The sequence below is a fragment of the Meriones unguiculatus genome, chromosome 15 (assembly GCF_030254825.1).
Source record: "Meriones unguiculatus strain TT.TT164.6M chromosome 15, Bangor_MerUng_6.1, whole genome shotgun sequence".
In the NCBI taxonomy this organism is placed as follows: Eukaryota; Metazoa; Chordata; class Mammalia; order Rodentia; family Muridae; genus Meriones; species Meriones unguiculatus.
Window position 1 is genome coordinate 4524879 of NC_083362.1, and position 24231 is coordinate 4549109.

The 24231-nt window shown below is 49.0% G+C and overlaps 1 protein-coding gene across 2 annotated transcripts in view; it reads right to left on the reverse strand.

Moving 5' to 3' along the window:
* The window catches only part of Card11 (caspase recruitment domain family member 11), a 114389-nt gene that overhangs the window by 31203 nt on the left and 58955 nt on the right, over nucleotides 1-24231 (reverse strand). For both annotated transcript variants that reach the window (XM_060368042.1, XM_060368044.1), the window contains exons 2-5: nucleotides 15326-15456; nucleotides 5767-5979; nucleotides 1697-1834; nucleotides 90-415 (exon numbers count right to left, since the gene is read on the reverse strand). In XM_060368042.1, coding sequence (XP_060224025.1) covers nucleotides 90-415; nucleotides 1697-1834; nucleotides 5767-5979; nucleotides 15326-15332 — 684 coding nt within the window. In that variant the 5' untranslated portion in view covers nucleotides 15333-15456. The remainder of the gene's footprint in view (nucleotides 1-89; nucleotides 416-1696; nucleotides 1835-5766; nucleotides 5980-15325; nucleotides 15457-24231) is intronic.

Consider the following 24231-nt stretch of genomic DNA (forward strand, 5'->3'; position numbering starts at 1 on the left):
ACGTGTCTGGGACACAAAGCTGGGGTCTTGGGCCCTCCAGGACAGTTTTCTCCCCTTCCCTCAGTTCGGCTGGGCCCCAGCTGTCCTACCTCGAGCTGGAGGTCGCGGCTCCTCATCACCGCCATGTTTTTCTCCTCGCTGAGCTGGGCGTAGCGCATGGCTATGTTGTAGTTGTCGTCCTTGACCTTGACCAGCTCGTCGTTGTAGCTGTCCCGCTCCTCCTTCATCTTGTAGTACCGCTCCTGGAAGGTCAGCAGCTCCACCTGGGTCAGCGTCAGCTGCTTCTTCTCGTCCTCCAGCTGCCGGGACTTGGCCAGCAGCTCACAGCGCTGAAGGTCCTTGGCTTTCACCTGCTGCTGCAGCTTGATGACCTCGTTCATCAGGAAGTGCGTCAGGCCCTCATGGCCCTCCTCCACTGTGGAGAGGGTACCCAGTCAGACCTGAGGCGAGGCGGCAGCGGGGGCATCGATTCACTCAAACACCCACTGTGATGTCGCTGAAGGGACAGGATCTAGACACACCCAGGAGACAGGTTTCTGAACACGCCAGTGAGGGCTGACCCAGATGAGGTTCACTGAGGTGGGGAGACACATCCCAAGTGTAGGCGGCACCATTACAAGGTCCCGGACTGAATGAAAAGGGGAAAGCAGGCCGAGTGCCAGCATCCATCTTTCCCGCTGCCCGACTGCAGACACAATATGATTGGCTGCCTCGAGTTCCTGCCTCACGCCATCCCCAACGCGATGGGCCTGTAGCCTCAAAAAGAAACGCCTCCGTCTTTAAATTACTTTTGTGTTTTGTCACGGGAACGAGAACAGCAACTAATACACCCATCAATGTTTTATTTGCTTATTTATTGCGATGCTATAACCCTAGCACTTCATAGCATTTTGGAGATAAAGTTTCACCGAACTGCCCAGGCTGGCCTTCAGCTTGAATTTGCCTATCTCAGCCTGCCAGGGGTTATAAGCTTGTACTACCAGGCCTGGATAGCAGTGTTCACCGAGCTCTTAGTTCCCAGCAGCCACTGGGGGCTCAGGGTAAACCAAACAGGCCTTCATGGTAGTAAGCCTTAACATATAGAAAGAAAGATGTTTAAAAAAAAATGAAATGATGACAACCCCAGTGTAACTAGACGTGAGGGTTCTGTACAGATTAGGCACGGAGATCATGAGCGTGTCACGGGGTAGGGGCAGAGGCTGAGTTTTGGAGGGACAGGAGAACAATCCTGGAAGTAGAGGGAGGGAGGAGGGAGGGAGAGAAGAAGCGAGCATGGAGTATGTGGAGACCTTTTGGTCACATTAAAGACCCGAGTCTTGGGTGTAAGCTGGCGAAGTGATGCCTGGAGAGCTGAGAGACCAACACAGCAGGTCTCAGATGAAAAAGGGGGCTTGGGGTCTGGACCTGAGACAGAGAGTAAACTGACTCAAGCACTCTTAGGAAGGGCGATTCCGGGGTACACTGACCTTCTGCCCTGACTCCGACACTGATTCAAGGGGAGATTAACAAGCACCCGGTTCTCTTAGCCCTTGCTTCAGTTTGCCCCCATCACCTATCTCATGCCATCAGTTAAAGTAAGCGGTGGGCAGCCTGAGAGTCCAGCATGACGCTGTCCCTCAAAGGGACACACACACACACACACACACACACCACCTTCCTCCTAGATTTCCCCTCCCCCGGTAGCAAAGCCACTCACCCACAATGGTGGAGAATCTCCTGGTGGGCTCCTTTCCCGTCACCAGCTTATAAAGTTCCGGGTAGTAAAACTCCAGGCTCTCCAGGAAGACCACGTAGCCTCTTTGGCCCTTGGTGTGAAGAATGTCCAACAGTCGGCCTGTGGGAGAGGTTCAGTCCAACCCATGACAACATGTTTGGTTGGATGTGTGTATCATACTAAACTTATAACCCCTAACAGCTCTTAGATAGTCTTACCATATTTGTGCGTGCGTGTGTGTGTGTGTGTGTGTGCGCGCGCGTGTGCATGTGTGCGTTTATTCACATATGTTTGTAGGAGTGAGCACACACGTGTGGAGGCCAGAAGACAATCTTGGGTGTTGATCCTTAGGCATTGTCTTAGTTAAGGTTTTAAATGCAGCAATAAAAACCCTATCCCCCATCTCATTTTTTGAGTTTGTGTGTGTGTGTGTGTGTATACGCACGCACATGCATTTTATGTGGGCACTTATGTGCCGTGGTGTATATGTGTCAGAAGAAAACCTCAAGGGTAGGTCCTTGCCTGCCACCTCCCTTGAGGCAGATTCTCTTGTTTGCCACTGAGGACGCCAAGGCTAGCTGCTATCAGCTTCCAGAGACTGGTCTGTATCCATCCCCACTACTGAAGAAAACCGACTCTTGCTCTCTCAGGAAGTACCAACTACCAACAGTTCCTCAGTGAGGGGTGAGATTTCACGAGGAAGTCACAAGACCCCCTCCTACCCAGGCTGGTGTTTTGGCCGGCTTTATCTTGTGCAGGTCTTGTGCATACAAGCACAGCTACTGTGAGTGCATGTGTGCAATTGCCCTATCATGTCTGACATGTTTTTGCCCCCAGACACCCACCACCCCTGACTCTTACATTCTTCCTGCTCCTCTTTCTTGATCATCCCTGAGCCTTGCATGTGTGTCACATAAATGTCCCATTGTAACAGTGGGGGTGGGTAGCAATCACTCTTTCAGACATCTTGTCTCTTGATTCTGGCTTTTGGCTGACCTCCACAGCTGGCCCCAGCCTGTGTCCACCTCCCGAGCAAAAGGAATAAAGCCACCACACCCAAAGTCTCATCTCATTCTCTCATTCCCGAGTTATGGCATGGAGTCTGGACAAAGCCAGGCCCTAGACAGACTCCCATGAGTATCACCAGTGTGCTAATACCCTGATAAAACCTGGATAGATGGCATTATTGCCAGAGAGAGCCATAAACGAGCACTTCCAAAGATCTCCCCACTCTACTAGTGCTAAAATGAACCAAGAAGGGTCTGGGCGTAGAACTCAGCGGTGAGACAATTGCCTTGCATGCAAAAGGCCCTGGGTTTGATTGCCAAGTACCACAAAAAAGACAAAAACCAAACCTCACCACCCAAACAACAAAACGAAACAAAAATGGATCACAAAGGCACCAGCTCCTCTCCTGTGGCTGGAGGAGACTGGGAATCCCCTGGCTCCCTGGGGTTCAGTGCAGAAAGACAAATACTTGCATGCTGTGGTTTGAACGTGACATGTCTTTGAAGGCTTGCATGTCTGAACACTGGGCCCTCAGCGGGTGGCACCATTTAGGAAGGTTGTGGAACCTCTAGGAGACTGAGTCTTGCTGGAGGAAGTCAGTCCCTGGAGGAGGCCCTGAGGTTGTACAGACCAGCCCCATTTCCTGTTTATGCTTAGCTTCCTGTACAGGCAGTGTGAGCAGCCATGATGGACTGAGTCACCTCAGACTGTGAGCCAAAAGCAAACCTTTCACTCCCTCAGGTTGCTTCTTGTGAGGTATTTTGTCACAGCGAGAAAGGTAACTCGTGCATGTGGGAAGCTATGGGAAAGGGGCACAGCTCTGTTCTTTGAGCTTCACACATCCCGGGGGCGTCTTTGTACACCATTTTTTCTACAGTTTCTAGCATTCCTACCACCTGCTGTAATTGTGCTTCTTTCTGTCCTCCCAAATGATAGTGTGTTGGGAGCTTGGTCCTTCATTCTGGAGAAGAAACTTGATGATGGGACCTTTAAGAGAAGTGGCCCATGGAGGGTCCTAGAAGCATTCAGGGCTCTGCTCCTGGAAAGTCCTGGTGTCCTGGTGACGCTACCTTTTCCTCACCCACATGCCCCTGCTGTTACATGACATCGGTAAGAGGTCTTTTATTGGAGCTGAGTCTAAATTAGGCTTAACACACTTTTTTTTTCTTTTTTGAACTGCCCTGCCTCAGATTTTTATTATATCAACAAATACAAGGTATAAGACACTACTGATTTCTCTTACTGTTTGTACTTCATGGTCTTTCTTTCAATATTCTCAGATATCACCTTCCCTCGAGGTTCCTAACACTCCACCATTTCCCTGGGACAGAAAGGATCAGTTTCATTGCGTGTCAATCCTGGCTGTTTAGTTTAAGCTGCCTGGAGCGCTGTGTTGAAAAGGATTCCAAAGCAGCATCCAAGCCCAGTGGGAGAGCATGCCGGGCTTAATTGCGGCTGGCTTCCATGGATGCAAGAGACAGTGGAAGCAAGCCGACCACTTGTCTGCTGTGCTGTGTGATGGGGATTTCCAAACCCTTCCAACTGTGACCCGAAGAAAGAAAAACATTGTGTGGTGTGACCCGATGGCCAGCACACACTGGCACAGGAAACAGCACAATCAAGCTGAGCAAGTCTTGTGAACCATTAGAACATGTATGGATTTCTTCTTAGAACTGTATATTATATATCTTTATAGTGCTGGTGATGGAAACCAGGGCCTTGTGCACAGTAGGCAAGCATTCTATCACTGAGCCACACCCCCAGCTTTTCACTAAGCAATTCTAGGCAGGTGCTCAACCACTGAGCCAAGCCCCCAGCCCCTCACTGGGGGATTCTAGGCAGGGACTCTACCACTGAGCCACACCCCAGCCCCTCACTGGGGGATTCTAGGCAGGGACTCTACCACTGAGCCACACCCCAGCCCCTCACTGGGGGATTCTAGGCAGGTGTTCTACCACAGGGCTACATCTCCCAGCAAAATAGCATTTTAAAACATTACATACATCAGACCGTAAAGGAACCCTATGATAAAATGCAGCTTTTAAATATTAAGCAAAGCTGTGATTTGATACTAAATGAATTTCTTTATTAATGTATTAAACAACCCCCCTTTTTGACAGGTCTAACAGCTGCTGTAAGTTCTAGGCAGGGATGAGTGAAAATAGCACATGAAGGCACCTGCAGGGCTGTGCTGTGCTACAGACCTCCCTGTTGTTTTTCCTGTTGACGAAGTCACAGGTGTTACTAATCAGTAGCATGATCTGTCGCCTGCTGACATTCATAACATAACATGTCAGTGGGGTTGTAAAAGCTGGGCATGTGCCCTCCACTTCAAGCTCCTCCATTCTCCCTTCTGCACACACAGAGCTCAGAACAGGCCCGGGAGTGGTCTGTCGTGGCGCTGTTTCCTCCAGGTGTAACACTCCCACCCGGAGGGAGGACCGGGATGCTCAGGGGACCGGTGCTGAGTTGTGGGCGTCATGAAGCTCGGGAGATTCCCAAGGCCCCTCCCAGAGGCTTCATAGTCAGGGGCTGGGGGAGGAGAGTCCTCAGTGGGGATGCCTGCAGGCTGTACAGACGGCGCCGGGGGAGTATGTGAGCGGTGTCGCCTGTGCCGGAGCTGCCAGAGTCACCTATGCTCCTGCAAGGGACCCGTACCCAGGCTCCCGCACAGAGTCCCCAATCAGGCTCCCGTGCGGAGACCCTCCCTCACACTTTAGGACCTGTTTACCCATGTAAGCAGCCTCTCACCCACACTCCTGCCAGGAACCCTCGCTTCCTTGCTCCCTCCACGCTCACGTAACTCCTCATTCACGCTCCCCTAAGTAACCCTGATAAGTAACGAATTAGTTCCCTGAGAGAGACGTGGGTGGAGCTGGAGGCGCGGTCAGTCATGGGTGCCTACCCGGGGCGAGTAGACGTTTGTTGAGGCCTCACTAGGAAGAGCCAAGGAGCCCGCCTTCTGGAGAAGCCCAGCTTGATCCTGCTACCCAGAGGCCCCCGCCGGCCACCTGTGCGCCCCTCATTTCCCTTCCCACCGTCACCTGCCCGGTTGATCTTGGACGGCAGCATGGGCGCGTTGAGCACCTCGTCCTCATCCTGCTCGTCGATGACCTTGCACTGGCGCAGGTAGGGGGTGAGCTTGGCGGGGTTGATGTAGCGGCTCAGCATGTGCCGGTTGCATTCCACGTTCTCCCACAGGGCCTCCTCTTCATCCTTCAGCGTCTCCATGTAGTCATCCATAGCCGGCCCTCCTCCTGTGAGGCGTAAACACCAAGACGGTTAATAAAAAAGCCTCCATGAAACAATGCTATAAAATGCTCAGGAGTGATGGCTGGGATATATGGCTAAACTGAAGTAAAAAAAAAGTATAGCGGAGAAAAGTGCGGAGGACATATTGCCTTTTATCCGAGGGAGAAGGGGATGGGACATAAATGTGAGTATAAATTTTCTTACGCACTAAACACAGAACAATAGAAAGATGAGCTGTAACATTTTTTAAAGGGTGGTTTATAGGGACAGAGGGAAAGTCCTGTCTCGGGGTATGCTTTCCCGAGCAGGTTTTATCTTACTGAAAACATATCTTTTTCCAAATAATATTTATACAATGCCATTTGCTTCCAAATCCACACAAATGATACCATACTGCCTATATCCCTTTCAATATTGCTATTTTTCCTTCTGCTATTTTTTTTTCTTTTTCTTTTCTTTCCTTTTGTCTTTTTTTTTTTTCCTCTATGTAACAGACCTGACTGTCCTGAACATCCTTTGTAGACCTGGCTGGCCTCGAACTCACAGAGATCTGCTGGGTTCTGCCTTCCAAGTCCTTCTGCAATTTTTTTTTTGAGGTTTATTTAGGTGGGTTCATATAGATCTAATTGGTTCATTTTTTAAGATGTAGCCTTATTGAGCTATAACTCAAACACCGTAAACTTGCTCATTTTAATTTGATGACAAAATGCTTATGTATTATTTATGCCTCCCTGCATGAGTTTGTGTGTACCTTGTGTGTTTAGGTGCCTGTGAAGGCCAGAAGAGGGTGTCGGATCTCCCGGAACCAGAATTACTGGTGGTCGTGAGCTGCCGACTTCGGTGCTCAGAACTGAACCCGGGTCCTCTGCAAGAGCAGGAAATGCCCTTTGCTGCTGAGCTGCGCCTGCTGCCTGAAGGGCTGTGAACGATGTCATTCATTTCTCATCGTGGCCTAATATTTTTAGGGTACTTTTGTCTTTCCTGTTAGTGGTTACTGTTTTGATGAAAACATCTTGTTGGCTGTTTATTCACGTGTGTGTGTGTGTGTGTGTGTGTGTGTGCACGCAGGGTGCGTGGGCACACAAATGGAGGCCAGAGAACACCAGGCACCCGATCGCCTCTCCTTTACTCCTTCTCTTTCTCCCTCCCTGGCTCCCTCCCTTCCTTCGTCCCTTCCTTTCAAAACAGCTTTCTTTATCGGGCTGTAAGTCATGTGGCACATGATTCATCTTTTTAATGTGTACAGTTTAATGGCTCACAAACTGTGTGACTGTCACCACAATCAATTAAAAACATGCTCATTATTTTGAAAAGAAACCCGGCCGTTCATTTCCCTCCAACACCCACCAGCTCCTGGCAACAGCTAGTGCGCTTTTTGTTCCCAAGGCTTCCTGGTTTCGTTTCTGTGGCTGTGACAGACAACACACCCTGAGAAGACAACACCTCGGAGACAGCGGGTTAATGTTGGCTCAGGGTCCCAGCCCACCGGATCACTGCAGGGAAGACAAGCAGGCAGCTGAGGCGCCCGCTGGGTCACAGCCACAGTGGAGAGCAGAGAGAAAGGAACACATTCGGGGGCTCAGCTCACATTCTCTGCTCCAAGTTCAAAACTCAAGCCTAGGGAATGGCTCTTCCTGAAGGTGTCGTCTGAACACCTTGCCCCCAGGCACGCCCGTAGGTCAAGCTGGCCTAGACAATCCCTCACCGACAATCCCTCACCGAGACTCTCTTCCCCGGTGACTCTAGACGGTGCTGCTGAGTGACGATCAAAAGCATTGACACACACAAACTTATCTTTTGGGTACAACAGAGCCGTGATTTCCAGCCTTGTGTAGCTTGCTTCTTCCGGAAGCTGGCACTTCCTCCAAAAACTGTCCCTCAAGACCGGGGAGTCAAAGGAGGCCCCAAGTTTGTGGAGTTTGATCTCCGGAACCCACAGAATAAAAAACTGGCCAGAGTGGTGCACGCTTGCAAGCCTAACTCTGATGAGGCAAAGAGGGTGAATCCTGAGGCTCACTACTTGGTGTGTTCCAGGGAGAGCCCTGCTCTCAGAAACCCAAGAGCAGCATCGGAAGAGCGATGCCAGACTTGTCCTATTGCACAGGTGCCGCCCCACACAGGCGAGCACACACACACACGCACACACACACACGCACACACACATGCACACACACACATACACACGCACACAAACACACGCACACATGCGCACACGCACACTACACGCTCTTTGTCAAATGATTGTTCTTTGTGATGGTTTCACAGTTCGGCTCTTCATGACCTGATGGTGTTTGCGTTCTTTCTTCCTTCTTGAGTAATTTGATGACAATGCTGTTCGGGACACACATGAACAGGACTTTGTGTGGATACATGCTTTTTATTCCTTTGCACAGATACAGAGAACTGGAAACTCTAAGGTGTAAGGAAATTCCATGTTTAAAAAGTTACTTTGTGTGTGTATAATGTGTGTGCATGTACACAGGCATGCACATGTGTGGAGGCCAGAGGAGGATGCTGGGTGTCCTGTTCTATCACTCCCTGCCCTGTTGCTGTGAGACAGGGTTTCTCAATGACCCTGGAGGCAGGCTGGTGGTCAGCAAGCTGCAGTGACCTTGTCTTTCTTGTCTCCTACTCCGCTGGGGATTTGAACTCAGGAATATGAAAAGGTAAGTTTTCACAGCAAGTGCTCTTACCTGCTGAGCCATCTCCTCAGACCCAGCGTGTGTCATATCTTGAGGACCTGTTACAGTGGATGCCTGAGGAATGGAGCCCTCCACATTCTCACTAAGGCCGGCTCTCCTTTGTCTTCCCTGTGATAGTCAATGTCCTGCTTGGGAAACGGCATCTCACTGTGGTTTGATTTGCATTTTCCTAATGGCTGATGGTGCAGAGTGCCTTTCACATGCATATTGGCTGTTTGTGCCGAGGAATATCTATTCAGACCCTTCACCCACTCTATGATTGGGTATCTTTCTGTTCATTACTGAGTTGCAGGGTTTCCTCACAAATCCTGCGCACAAGACTGTCGTCAGCTATCTGACCTGCAAGTATCTTCTTCTTTTCTGTCAATTATCTTTGCAATTATCTATAAGACAATGTTTGTTGCATACATTTTCTATGCTTTTGTAAAATTAAGTGTGTGTGTGTGTGTGTGTGTGCGCACGCATGCGTGCATATGTATGTGGGTGAGTGTGTAGCAGGGCACACACATGGAGGACAGAGGGCCGCTTGGGGCAGTTGGTTCTCTTTCCATCATGCGGGCCCCTGAGATTGAATTCAGGTCAACAGGCATGGTGTCATATGCCTTTACCTGCTGAGCCATCTCTCCGGTCCATAACTTTTAAATTCATAGGTGGGGAAATTTATTGAATGTTTTCACCTCAGCATTCCTACAGCAGCCGTTGTCCAATGCAGCGGTTCTCAACCTTCCTAAGGCTTCGGCCCTTTAATGCAGGTCCTCATGTTGTGGTGACCCCTGCTCATAAAATTATTTTGTTGTTACTTCGTAACTGTGGTTTTCTACTGTTAGGAACCACAGGTAAATATCGGATATGCACGATCCCAAAGGGAGCATGACCCACAGGTTGCTCTCAGACTTGCTGGTCTAATGACAAAGCAATGCAATGAAGACTCAGATTTCTTTCTTGTTACGGTTTTATAGTTCATCTTCTAAATCAAGGCTTATGATCCATTTCATTAAATTTTGTTTGTGGTGTGAGGTAGGGATCTGTTCTTGCTGCCGTGACAAAATACCCTGACAAAATCAACTTAAGGGACAAGGGATCTGTTCTGGATCACAATCAGGGGGATCATTTCACCATGGTGGGGAAGGCATGGTGGCAGGAGAGAGGCCACATCACACCCACAGTCAGGAAGCAGAGAACGAACAGGAATGAGGCCTGAACAGCACCACCAGCTGGAGCCAGGTGTTTAAACCCACGGGCCAACGGCAGATATTTCACATTCAAGCCACGTAAGCGTCCAAGTGTATCCTCCTCCTCCTCTTCCATCCTCTTCTTTCTCCTCCTCCTCCATCTTGAAGATGAAAACTCAGTTTTGCGTATATGTGTATGGCTACATGTTAGTGTGCACATGAGTGCAGGTGCCCATAGAGGCCAGAAGAGGGCGTCTGTCCCCAAGAACTAGAGTTCTAAGGGGTTGTGAGCCACTGGATAAGGGGGCTGGAAACTGAACCTGGGTCCTCTGCAGGAGCAGCGAAACCCCTCAACTGCATTTAAAAAATATGTAGATATCTGGTTATCTGGTAAAAAAAAAAAAAAAAAAAAAAGCTCAGCAAATCAGCTGGTTAATGCCAGTGTGTGTTCCTGGCCTTTCTACACCACATTGCATCTCTCTCTCTCTCTTTCTTCCTTGGTAGCACTGGCACCTAATAAGGTGCCCCTTTACATAAATTCTAGAACTCATTACTTATTTGCATGCGTGTGTGCATATTCATGTGGAGCCAAGAACTGGTCTTTGGTGACTCTCCCAAGAGCTCTCTACGTAGCGTTTTTGTACAGAGTCTCTTACTGAGCCTAAAGCATATTAGTTCGGTTAGACCCTTTGGCTAGTGAGTCCAGGAATCCTCCTGCCCCTGCCTTCCTAGTGTTTCTGTTACAGATACAAACTGCTGTGCCTGGCCTTTTACCTGTGTGAAGGGACTTGACATCTCCCCAGGCCTTCCCCTGTCATTTCTGAAAAACAACAACAACAACAAACAAACAAAGCCAGCTGGTATTCTGACAGAGACCCCACTGACTGTGAAAAGCTTTGGGGACTGCTGCTATCTAAGAAGACTGAGCCCCCTGGTTCATGAGCATAGGGTGCCTTTTCCTGTGTGCACAGCTTCTCCAGTTCCTTCAGTGATAGTTTAGGGTGGCAGTGTGTGCTACAGCTTGTCACTTATCACCCAAAGGTCTGTCACTGGGGACACAGGATAAAAGGAATGTGGAAAACCTCTCTCTCCCTTCCTCCATCTCCCTCTCCTTCCCTCTCCCTTCTCTCCATTCTTTTTCTCTCTGTCCTTTCTGTCTTGACATTCTGTTTCATCATGATGGGTTGTTCTCACCAGATGCCAAAGCCAGAGTGCCGCCCAATCTCAGACATTCAGGAGTGAAACCTGTTTTTACCTCCTAAGCCTCAGGTATCAGGGAAATTCCTTACAATGTCAGAAAGCTCACTAACACGCCAAGTAAATCTTGCATTTCTTTTGTTAAATTTATTTCTGCATGTTTTTGTTATTTCAGTGGTTATAAATGGGCTTTACTTCCTTAAATTCACTTGAGGAATGTTCATTGATGGTGTACAAATGCACAATTGATTTTCATGTGTTGATTTTCAATTTTTAACTTATTCAGTCATGTTTTATAATTTTCAGGAAATGTTACAGCGTGGGTGTTGAATGCCACTCAAAGCTCTGTATGTGAAGACATGGTCTTCAGAGTGGCACAACTTGGGGTGGGAGGCTCTAGCCTTTAGGAAGCCCATGTTAAGTGAAATCGTTTACTAGCTTGGATAGTTCCTTAGTAAGGGTCTTAAAATTATCTATGTGTAAGATCATGTCATCTCAGACACATTTACTTCTGACTTTCCAGTCTAAATACATTTGTGTGTGTGCTAATGGATATAGTTTTGTGGTGCACTTTCTAGACCAGCACTGTACCACTGAGCCACACCCTCAGCCCCTCACTGGGGGATTCTAGGCAGGGGCTATATTACGGAGCCACACCCTCAGCCCCTCACTGGGGGATTCTTGGCAGATATTTTAAGGTTCTAAACAAGCAATCTACCCCTGGGCTTCCTCCTTAGCTTTTTTGCATTTTATTCCTCCCTTTTACCTAATTGCTCTGTCTAACACCTGAGTACACAGAAGAGGAGAGAATGAACACCCTTGTCTTGTTCCTGGTCTTAGGAAATATCCAGTCTTCACTGTTGAACATATTATACCCCCTTCTGACTAATAGATGTCATTTATTAGATTCTGGAAGTTCCCTCACTTTCCTGCTTGTTGACTTGCTTGTTGAATGGCTTATAGATTTTCTTAAATCAGACTTTCCTGCATCTATCGAGATGATCATGTGGCTTTTAAGATTCTGTCAACGTGATGTGTTCCATGTTGTTTTCAGATGCTAACTAAACCTTCCACACCAAGGATGAATTCAATTTAATTACATTCACACACACACACACACACACACACACACACACACACACACACACAGAGAGAGAGAGAGAGAGAGAGAGAGAGAGAGAGAGAGAGATACAAAACCTTGATTCAATTTCCTAGGTTTAAGATAAAAAGTATTTCTGCATCTGTATTCATAAGAGTTACTCATCTGTGGTTTTCTTTTCCTGTGATGTCTGGTTCTGAGTTCAGTGTCTGAACTCAGGGTCTGAGTTTTAGCTTGATAGGAATGACTTGGGAAATATTCTTTCCCATTCAACTATCTGGAAGAGTTTTTGGAGAATTAGCATTAACATTTCTCTTGCTTAGTCAAATTTACAAGGAGAGACACCTGAGCATAGGCTTCTCTCTGTGTGTTGGGGTCATTTGCTTGTGTTTGTGCTTATGTATGCATTTATGTAGAAGCGATAGGTCAACCTTAAATCCTCAGCTGTCATCCACCTTATCTGGAGACAGAGTCTCTCACTGGCCTGGAACTTTCCTCATGAGCTAAGAGGGTTGGCCAGCAAGCACCAGAGGTCCCCTTGTCTGTCTCTCAGCTCTGGGATTACAGAAGTGTGTCTGTCACTAACCAGCTTTTTTTTTTTTTAATTTTAATATGGCTTCTGAGTACCAGCCTCAGGTCCTCATACAAGTATGTCCAGCAGTTTCCAGACAGTCACCTCCGAGATCCACTGTTATTTTGATGGGATCACTCTTTTTCCTCGCCATGGGTCATTTATATACTCTGTTTTTCTTGAGCTAGTTTAGGTCATCTGTATTACTCTAGGACTTTGTCTCCCTAAAGTTGTCCTGTTCATTGGTGACAGTTGCTCATGGCTTTGGCCACGATCCTTTTTATCCCTGTAAAGTACAGCTAACAATACCCCTTCTATTTCTGTAATCTAAGTTATTTTCTTTTTCTTCTTCTTTGTCGGTGTATAGATAAAGGTTTGTCAGGAGAGCCATTCCAAGGGCTGGCAGGATGGCTCAGTGGGTAAAGCATGAGGACCTGAGTTTGATCCCCAGAACCCATTAAAATTAAAGGTGTGAGATATAATCCTAATGCTGGGCAGGTGGAAACAAGACAGTCCCTGGGGCTGAAGCAGTGAGCTCCTGGTTTAGAGAGAGACCCTGTCTCAAAGGAGGTGGATGGCATCCCTGAGGATGATAACAGATGTTGTTCTACACATCTGGAAACACTTGTGCTCATAAATACACACACACACACACCCCAAATATTCCAAGTCCCGACCCCTGGCTTTATTGGCATTCTTTTTATTGGCCTATCTCAGATCTACTTATCTCAGTCCTTGTCTTTATCATTTCTTTTTTCTGATGGCTAATTGGGATTTTCTTCCCTTCGAGTGCAGGCATGCAGAGCTATGATTCTTCCTTAGAGCTCGGTTTTGGCTGCATCCCACATTTTCTAGCATGCTGTGTTTTCACTGATGTGACTAACTTCCTGCATGATTTCTTCTTCAACTCACTCATCTCCATATTTGTGGTAAGGTTAGCAAAGTCCTGGGAGGTTGATTCTTTAGTATCTGCTCTCAACCACATTTTCTCTGAAAGCCACTGCCTTGACACCTTGCTAATGCCAAGTAGATCCTTCTGGTCATCCTCTGGCTTAAGGAAGATGACACCTACCAGGCCATGAGTTTTGTATATGTGGCCAAGGAGTGATAGAGGCAGGAGGTTTCACCCAGGGACTTAGGACACAGGAAACTGAGGAGGGGTAGCCAGCCATGTGACATACATAGAATACAATAAATGGATAATTTAAATTAAAAGCTAGTCTGAAAAATGAGCCAAAGCCTATGGCCTAGGCATGTATTCATAAATAATAAAGTCTCAGCATTGTTACTTCAGGAAACAGGGCATGGGAGGAACCCCCTGTGGTTTTAGTGGACCACAGTGCTGTATAAACAGCCAGAAGCATGGTTCATGCCTCCAACCCAGGTTCATCTTATCCAAGGAGGTAAATCCCAGGAAGACCGTTTATGCTCACACAAACCTGTGAGCTGCCCTGTTCCCATTAGCCCCGCCCCTCTATTCTTCTTTTTTTCATGGTAGGGTTTCTCTGTGTAATGCTGGCTATCCTGGAACTCGCTCTGTAGACCATGCTGGCCCCAAACTCATCGATCTGCCAGCCTCTGCACCCCCTCCCCGGAGCGCTGAGATTAAAGGCGTGTGCCACCACCGCCTGCTGCCAGCCTCTTACAGTCACGGTTTTTATCCTGTGGCTTCTCGAATTGCTGTAATAGACCTTCAGATACTGATCGTAGCCAGACACGGTGATCTAGGCACTTGGGAGGCTAAGCCTGGAGAACGGCAAGCATGAGGCCAGGCTGGACTGCAGCGAGATGCTGTCTTTAAAATATACCGTGGGAACTGGGGGGAAGGCAAGTAAAGGGCTTGCCTTGCAAGTGTGAGACCTGAGCCCCAGAATCTACATAAAAATCTGAGCATGGCAGCACACACCTGTAACCCAGGAGGCGGGAGGCAGAGACAGGAGGATCCCTGTGAGCTTGAGCCTCGTGTAAGCCATGTCAAAGAAGAGGTGGGAGGAGACTGAGGACCAGTACCCAAGGCTATCCTCCGACCTTCCCATGCATACACATATGCAGCGACACACACACGTGCACATCACCACATCAACACACACATAAACCAAAATTCAAAAAGTCCTTAGTTTTGACCCGTAAAGGCTCCTGTAGATTACTTCCCATCAGCTCCACAGTCTTGTCACAACCGTACACCAGGCAAGCCGTGCTTTCCTTTAATTGTCCACTCTCCCCTTTGTGAAGTCTTAGGTCACCTCCATGTGACGGGTAGTATTGGCTGTCAGCCTGACAGGGTCTGGAAGCACCTAGGAGGTACAGCTCTCGGAATACCTGTGAGAGGTCACCTAGAAGGGGTTACCTAAGGATGAAGACCCACCCTAAAAGTGGGTGTTGCCATCCCCTGGGTGAGGTTCGGGGCTGAATAGAAAGGAGGGGAAATCAAGCTGAGGACCAGCATCCATATCTCTCTCCTTCCATCATGCAGCTGCCATGACGGACTGTGTGCCTTCCAACCATGAGCCAAAGCGAACCTTTCATGCCTTAAGCTGGTTTTGTCCAGGAAACAGGAAAGCGAGGGATTATTCCCCACCTTAGCTTAGTATAGACGAGACAGACCCATACCTGGCATACGGTCGGTGCTCTATAAACCAGAGCTGTGGAGCCGTTATCCAGACCTGACAGTCACGCTTTCTGGCTGCGAGCTGTCCTCCTTTGGGCCAGTCTGTTGGACCTGGGGTGGGTGTGGCCAAAATCTGAAAAAAGGAAAGATTGTCAAGTTGGAGCAATGGGTAGAGGCAGGAGAGAAAGAAAAACATTCAAAGATTCACAAAGGTCTCCTGCTGGGAAATGAACCACCAGCAGTGCCTCTACGAACGGCGTTAGGTGCTGCCCACAGCACCTAACTGTAGGACCACAGCTTCGGAAAGCCACCGCCCGCACACACCGAGACCTGGGCAGGTGGAGGATGGGCAGGCGGTGGCCCTGCGGTCACCTGGGGCCTGTGTGGCAGATACTCAAGTGAGCGGCAGAACAAGAAGTTCTGCTCAGTTGCAGATTCGTTAGGTCCTGGGCGGTGAGCTTTCCCGTGACCCACAAGACTCCCCTTCACTGTGAGTTACATCTTTGGCCTCCAGCCTGCTCTGGACCTGGTCAGGAGCCTGTCACGGTGCACACACTCTTTAATTTCCCAGAGGTCCTGTTCCTCATGGTGACTGACACGGCATTGCTGACCCTGGGCTCAGCGCTATGGTGGCTGTGGGGCAAGCTTAGTTTCCTTCTGGGAAGACAGGTCCAGGAGAGGGAAAGGTGGGATCCAAAGTCAGCAAAGACAATGAGAGGATGAATACGTGCTCTGACAGGTTCCTAGAAGCCCAGGGGACCTGGGGCCACCCCCTGTGTCCTTTCTTCTTTCAAATGGCAAGGACTGTGGGACACTGGGTGTAATCGGGAGCATGCTGAGCCTGAGTACTCATCACTGGTGACCCTGGTTCTCCGCAGCTGCACCCAGTGTTCCCGCCAGTGTCTGGCAGCTTGGGATGAGCTGTCAGAGGTCTTTGGCTAGGGGATGTGGTAGGCCACGCATCCCTTGAGGACAGTATCTATCTCCTTGGTCCCTCTATGGTCCCCCTGCTGTGATGCTGGGACACATGGCTGCCCTGGGCTATGACTAGTGATGCTCCGAGAGCAGAATGTCTCATGGGAGATGAGGAAGCCACAGGGCAGTGAGCAAACGGATTGGCACACTCCCAGACATGATTTGCTATGTGATTGTTCACGTGTGCTTGCATGTTTGTGCCTGTGCGTGTCAGAGGTCAAGCTCAAGTACTGTTTCTTAGGAACTGTCTCTCTTGTTTTTAGAGACACGGCACCTCAGCGGCAAAGCCCAAGTGATTGCAAGCACACACCACTGAACCCAGATGTTTACATGCATGCTGGCGCTCAGACACAGGTCCCTGCCCTCGGGCCACATGTGCCTTTTCTTTAGAGAACATGTGCTGCTTTTAGAATTAGCAGAAGACGCTTTTCAGTGACTTACTGTTTGTTACACGAAAAATCATAATTGTTAAAAAAGGAAACAGGTCAGTAGGTTTGTATGATTTTGAGACAGGGTCTCTCTGTAGCCCTGGGTGTCCTGGAACTCACTCTGTAGACTAGGCTGTCCTTGAACAGAGATCCACCTGCCTCTGCCTTCTGAGTGCTGGGATTAAAGGCGTGTTTTGATATTGACTTCCAGGCATACTCAATGATGGAAATTCCCAGCCCTGGTACTCACACATGTACTTATACTATTCTTTCCATGTCAGAGCCTGCTATGGCTCATTTCAACTGTTAACGGACTGGACTGAGAAACACACAGAACCTTAGGGAGGTACACAATTGGGCATGTCTGTGAGGGAAGTTCAAAGAGGATTAGTCTAGGGGGGGAAGACAACACTGAACATGGGTAGAACTGTCTCCTGGGCTGGAGTCATGGACCAGACAAAGAGAGGAAAAGGAGGAACTATGTGAAGGCTGCATTCTTCTCTCCCCATGCTCTGATCTGCAGAGATGGAGCCAACACCCTCCTGTGGTCATGCTCAGGAACTGTTCTACCATCGTGGCTCCCTCAGCACAGGTGGACTGTGCCGCCTGAACTTCGAGCCAACAGAAAACAAACTCTTCCTTGAGTGGCCTCTTGTCAGGTGTTTGGTCCACAGCAATGAGAAAAGCAACAGAATTACTTGGGGAGCGATGGTACATTGTCACCTTGACCGTCTTAGTAACATGAAAATAAAAGCTTCTCACACCAGGGACTGTGGATCTGGGCCTTCCTGTTTTCACTCAGCTAATCCATACTCTCTGGAATTGGTTGCAAAAGGGTTAACTTTTTAACAAGAGTTATAACCAGAAAGTATGTGCACAAAATCCTCTGCAACGGCCATGTTGCTATATAAGCTCAGAGCAGACTTAAACCAAGCTCTCAGATGGTCAGTTTAGGCTGGTCCACAGGGAAGCCCATCAGATCACAGGCAGAAATTAGTATGTTTGTGTTTTGTTGTCTCCCACCTAAGCATAAACAGAGAGAGTGCCAAGGATGCTTGTTCTAAAATCTCTACATTAGACAGAGCTCAAGACACAAACTGTTCTTTTTTACAGGTAAGACACCCACAAAAATGGAACAATGAATCAAATAAGAGAAAAGCATAAGAAGAAACAACTATTTGACCAGGCTTCCTTAGTACAGGCTTGTAATCCCAGAGCCAGGCAGGCTGAGGCAGAGGAAGACCATGAGTTACAGACAAGCCTGGGTGACAGAGCAAGGCTGCGTCTCAGAAAAAGTTGAAGAAGGAAGATAAGAAAAGCAAGGTCAGTGCCTAAGGTCTAATGATGACCACAGATCCCAGAAAGATGTGTCTCCATTTTAGTAATCTTTGAGGATGGAAAATAAAGGGATGGATTTGCCAAGGAGCAATGTTAGCTATTTCTTAGAATGTAAGAGCCCTCAACCTCCAGGTTTAAAGCGTCCCTAGACTGCTTAGTGCAACAGCCAGTGGGGCAGACTTTCTGCACTATGCCATTTTGAAATCTCACATCACCAGCAATCAAATGAAGACCCTAGACCCTGCCAGGAGTAAAAATTGAGGTTGCATGCCAAGGGGAGGAAAGTGTGCTGTCAGACTTCTGGAGATCAATTCTGGAAGCAGAAACGGGAAAACATCTTTACATTTTTATTTTTATATGCACTCAAACTATTTGTCACAAATGAAAATAAGATGAATGTTATGATTCCCTCTCTGTTGCCGTGACAAACACCTTGATGGAAAATGCAACTTGGGGAGGAAAGGGTTTATTTGGCTTACACTTCCAGATTACAGTCCATCACGGAGGAGAGTCAGGGCAGGAGGTAAGGCAGGAACTTGAAGCAGAATGCTTGGGGGGATGCTGAGTGCTGGCTTGCTCCTGATATGTCAGGTACAGCCAGGGAATGGTGCCGCCCACAATGGACCAAGTCCTCCTACATCACTTAAGGGAAAATCAAGGCAGTCCCTCATAGGAGTCACCCAGAGCAACCTCATAAAGACAATTACCCAGCGGACACTCCCTTTTAAAAGGTGATTCTAGGTTGTGTGAAGTGATAGGTTGTGTGATAGTCAATACTGAGGACAAATAGATGAGGAAAAAAGAGGCATTGACAACTTCAGTAAAAAACAGGAAGTCCTGACAATCACAGCCTGCAGCTGGGCTTACCAGGCACAGCATTCATCTAATCACCACAGGCACTAACAAACACTAACATCCATGACATGATGAGATGTGGCAGCGGAGGTGGGGTGGGGAGGCTAAGTGTCGGGAGTGGGGTGTTTGTAAATGGAGCTTTGATGTCTTCACTGTAAGGCATTATCAATCAACAGGGCTGGAATTACAGGTAGTGATGAGCTGATGTGGGTGCTGTGAACTGAACCAAGGTCCCCTGTGGGAGCACGCAGCACATGCTATTAACTGCCAAGCCATCTCTCCAGCCACAGATGCTGTTTTGTATGGGCCAAACCCCAGTTTCTTCTCCCCAAGAGCCACCCCAGCACAAGAGCGCTGGAATCGGATGTGGGTCAGCAGTCAGTGAGATAAATGCATCTCTCTTAATCGATTTTTGTGGGTGACTGCAGTGAGCAGCTTAATACACAGGGTTTAATTATTCCAGTGAAACCTTTGCTTAATTGAAAGGGCTTCTGGCAAAAAAAAAAAAAAAAAAAAAAAGATTTTTAAAAGGATGATCTATCTATTTTTAAAAGGATGCTGAAGGAAAGGACCAAAAAGACACTGGTCTGTGTCTGGATTCCCAGTGCACACAGCATTTATAACCCTGAGGCAGAAGCTTTATGAAAGTACATCAGAGCTACCCTTCATGGCCCTCATTCTATCCCAAATTATCCCCTTCATTCTTGCAAAAAGGGCACCTACAGAGGCAGCTGGACATTTCTCCCTGCAGGCTCTTGCTCTCTTCCCGGTTAACTCGTTAATTTCTGTCTATCTCATCTAAGCTCGCTCAACCGAATTATTGACAGGATAATGTTTCCCATCAATTAACATGTGTACAGCAATCAACACAGCTCCATGGATACATATTTTGAAAGCAGCAATTACCGTTTTAAATTCACAGTGCAGTGGCAGGCACTGCCAGCTGCCAACATACCCATCCTCTCTTCAAGCTTGTCTGTGGCATTAACTGAACTAATTCCCAGCTTCCCTTGCAGCTAGCTCTGGCTATCTGACATAGCTATGGAAAAGTGGGGCTCTCTGTGCTCTTGTGCAGATTATGGGGTGCCCCTATTTTCTTCTCACTCTCTTATTATCTCCCCTTCCCCCTCTCATTCCTTCCATCTTTTGTTTTATCTTTGTTTTTTTATTTTTTTGAGACACGTCCTACTAGGTAGCCTAGGCTATTCTCAAATTCACGATCGTCTTGTCTCAGCTTCTAAAATGTTGGTTTTACAGATATGTGCCAACACACCCAGCTTGGAAAACTCTACAGAAATGGATGGGAAGAGCCTTTAAATTGCTCTCGCGATTTTAGTTTATTAGTGACGGCAGAGAGGGCACTGCTATGACCAGATACATCCACAAGAAGCAATTCACAGGAGGAAAGGCTGACTTTGACTCCTGGTTTGAGGGGACAGTCCGTCGTGGTGGGGAAGGCAAGGCAGGAGGAGCATCAGGCTGCTGGCTTACCTTTCCCAGGGTCAGGAAGTAGAAAGGGGATGGACGTGGGGCTGGGACTGAACCCCTTAAAGCCTGTATCTCCCCCCCCCTTGAGACCTGCCTCAAGACTCTCAAAGCAGCGCCGTGTGCTGGAACCAGGCGCTCTGATGCACAGACTACCGGAGATATTCCATCGCCAAGGCCCACCCGTAAGCTACCGGGAAAGACTGAATACTACCCATATCTAACATGCTGTAGGGGAGAAATTACACAGGCAGTTCTGAGAGGTTGGCAGCACCGGGCAGAAGTGTCACCTAGGAAACGGGAATTGACAGCCTCCACCACCGTCAAGTGCTCGGCCATCTGCAGCTCAGTGCTTGGATCCCTGGCGATGGGCATCGGCCCAACCATTCATCACGCCCACCTGCTCGGGCCCTGTCCTGAGTCCTCACCATGTCCTTGACTGTTCAGACACAGAAAATGCAGCCCCCTCTCCATCCTCCACACGGCCTGCTGGACTCCAGCCCTTCCCTCCTCAGCTCTCCTCAGCGAGTGGACGCCCATCACCGCACCTGCATCACAGCCAGCATTTTACACACCGTCCAGCCGAGAGCACAGCCTGCCAGGCCACACGGCTCCCTGGCCACCAGTATGCCTGGGATGTTCACAGTCAGCTACAACCCTTAGGGAGCTATGTCTGCCTGCTGCTGGGGACACTGACAGGATCAAGATCTGCGGATTAAAATATTTCTGCCTGGTACCAATTGAGATGGGAGGGCACTTCTGTGGGCAGTGCGTGTCTGTGTCTGTGTGAGAGTGTGTGTGTGTGTGAATGTGTATGAGTGTGTGTGTGTGTGTGTGTGTGTGTAAGGAGAGAACTGACTCCCACAAACTGTCTTCTGACTTCCACAGGTGTCCATGGCATGCATGCCTGCCACAGCCATGCCTGTGCATATGCGCATGCGCGCACACACACACAAACACACACACACACACACACACACACACACAGACACACACACTCTAAAAATAAATCCAGCCAAGCTGACCGTACAGATCAACCATCGCAGAGGCTGTGGTACATTACCGCGCTCAGAGCCCAAGGGCAATGCCCGAACGTCCTCTCCCCCACATCCAGCAACCCCAACACATTTTCTCTAGTGGTTTCAGACTTGTGCCAAGACAGTGAACTTTGGGAGAGCACAAACTTCTCGTCCTACCAAAGGATAGGGCTCCTCCAAGACCCCCCTCCCATATTCATTTTTCTAGCCGTTCTGCGGAAAAGCTTCTGAAAGAAAGCACAACCGGGACCCACAGATTTAAAAGGCTCTGGAATGCACTCCAATTCCTCATGCTGGCTCTTTATGGATGTTTGTCCTGTAGCCAGGGCTGTGTGAGCTCAGCAAGGCTGGCCACTGGGACCCAGGGCAGGGCCAAGCCCAGAGGCCTGTTCTGGAGCCCCCTGGAAAGCCAGGCTTGTAGGAGTGGCTGGCAGGGAGAGGGGAGGCTCGGTTTTGATGATAAGAAAGACTGTCCCCTCCTGCTGTGGCCTGGGGCGGCTGAGGACACACGCTGAGTGCTTTCTCAGGGGACCCCTTGCGCCAGCTGCAGGCATAATGAAATCTGCTCCTCTGCGGTATGTGGGGACATCTGGGCTGTCGTTTTCTGGGTAAGGTTGAGAGAAAGCTGGGAACCCACAGTCTCTGGGATGCGATCTGGTAAGGTTATGGAGGTCAGTAAATGGTTGTAGAGGGCTGGGGTGTGTCTCAGTTGGCAGAGTGCTCGCCTAGCATGCACGAGGCTCTGGGTCTCACCCTCAGCACTGTATAAGTGGGGCGTGGTGCGATCCAATGCTGTAACATCGCAAGGCTTGGTGATGATGGTCACAGTGCTGTGCTCAGCATCTGCCAGTCAAGAGAAACTTGGTGACCCCCGGGCAGGCAGTTCTGTGGTTCCCCCCAGTTGCACCCTCCTTTGTAGCACTAGGGGGCTGTCACCTTAGTGCACCTCATCTTGCTGTCCATCCCAGGCCCTCTGTGCTGGGGAGGGGGTGTTGCCGTGACAGCACTCAGAGAGACAGAAGAGCATGTACAGGCCCGAGACCTCAGCCTGGAAACCAGCCTTAGCGATGGGAATCAAACTGCAAGCAGAGGTGTGTCGGGGGAGGCACGAGTTGCCTTTTGATTTGGGCATCGGGAGACATTTTAGGGACAGAGAGCAGACATGGGGATGTCGGTGCCTTTTGCTCCCATTAGCCGGCAGAATCCTGCTCTGGGGAGCTATGGCTAGCACAGAAATGCCTGATAATCCACTAAGGGAGAAGGTCGGATGGTCTTGAATTGCATAGAAAAGGTCACCACCGTCATCAAATAGGAGCCCTACCCTGGACAGCCTCCAAGGAGGGGAGCAGACTTTTGAAACTTTCAGCCCAGGGGTGATGAGGTCAAGACTAGGCCAGGCCTGTAGACATCATCCAGGGAGAGCCTGCAAAATCTGCTGAAGAGTCACCTGGGCTATGTTCATTCATTCATTCACTCACTGACTCACTCACTCACCAACCTACTCACTCAATTCTCTCAGTCACCCACTCATTCCTTCAGCCATCATTCACTCATTCACTCGTTGCAATCATTTACCATTGAGACATGGTCACTCATGCATCATTGATTCATTTAGTGACTCATTAAGCCACTTTCCCCGTCACCCATTCACTCATTTATTCATTCACTCATCCATTCAGGCACCCACTTAGTCATTCATTCACTAATTCACTCACTCCTTCACTGTTTTTGCCCACTCATTCACTTATTCCTCTACTCTTTCACCCATTCATTCACTTACTCACTCATTCATAACTGACCCATTCACTTATTTACTCGAAAACAATGCTAGAAGGAGAAGTCAGAAGAATGCAAAGGCACCAAGGAGGGAGAGAGAGGAGTGGAGGCAGCTTGGATCGCAGTCCTGGCTGCCCGTGTTTGCGGGATGAATATGAATCTCAGCAATCACGGGGCCACCGCCGGCAGCGGCAGCGACGTTATCTCCCAGGCCAGAGCTGGCTCTGCCTCTCAGGGTGCCGCCCCTGGGGCCTTCAGGCTGCAGCTCAAAGACAGAGCTGGCCTGGTTTTTGCATTTATAAGATGCACTGAACTTCTGCAGAGAATCGATGTGGCGATTGATTTTCCATGCGTTTCCAGCCGCCGGGCACACGTGCTAGGAAATATCACAGGGGCAGGTGACTGCGGTTTGCACTCCCAAATCCATTTCTGCGTGTTTGAAGAGAACTTGGCCAGCTTTTCCCAACAACTGCGTTGAAAACTGGAAAAGTGTGGGCCTCAACTTCCTTATAATGGCGCATGGTACTGCATTGGGCCTCTCTCTGTCTCTATTTTTATTTTGAGACAAGGTCTCCCCACGCAGCTCATGCTGCCCTGAGCTCACCGTGTAGCCCACATGCTCACAGACACAGAACGGTCTTCCTGCCTTAGCCTCTGCAGGGCCCGGATCCCTGACTGCTGTGTGCCGCTACACTTGATTTGGGTCTCCAGTTCTCTAATTCTCTCATTATCATGCCAGGACCCTCCTACACCTGAAGTCAGAGACTGCCACTCCCCGACCCCAGCCGCACCAGGAAAATGTCCAGGAGGGGACTCAGCAGTGGCTTTTGAGACTGTTGCATGGGGCCTCAAGGATGTCCACTGTCTGTCTGTCTGTCTGTCTCTGTCTCTCTCTCTCTTTTTGCCTCTCTCTCTCTCTCTCTGGCAGGTCCTCACATAGCCTAGGCTGGCCTTAAACTCACTATACACCTAAGGATAACCGTGACCCTCCTGCCTCCATCTCCGCGGGGCTGG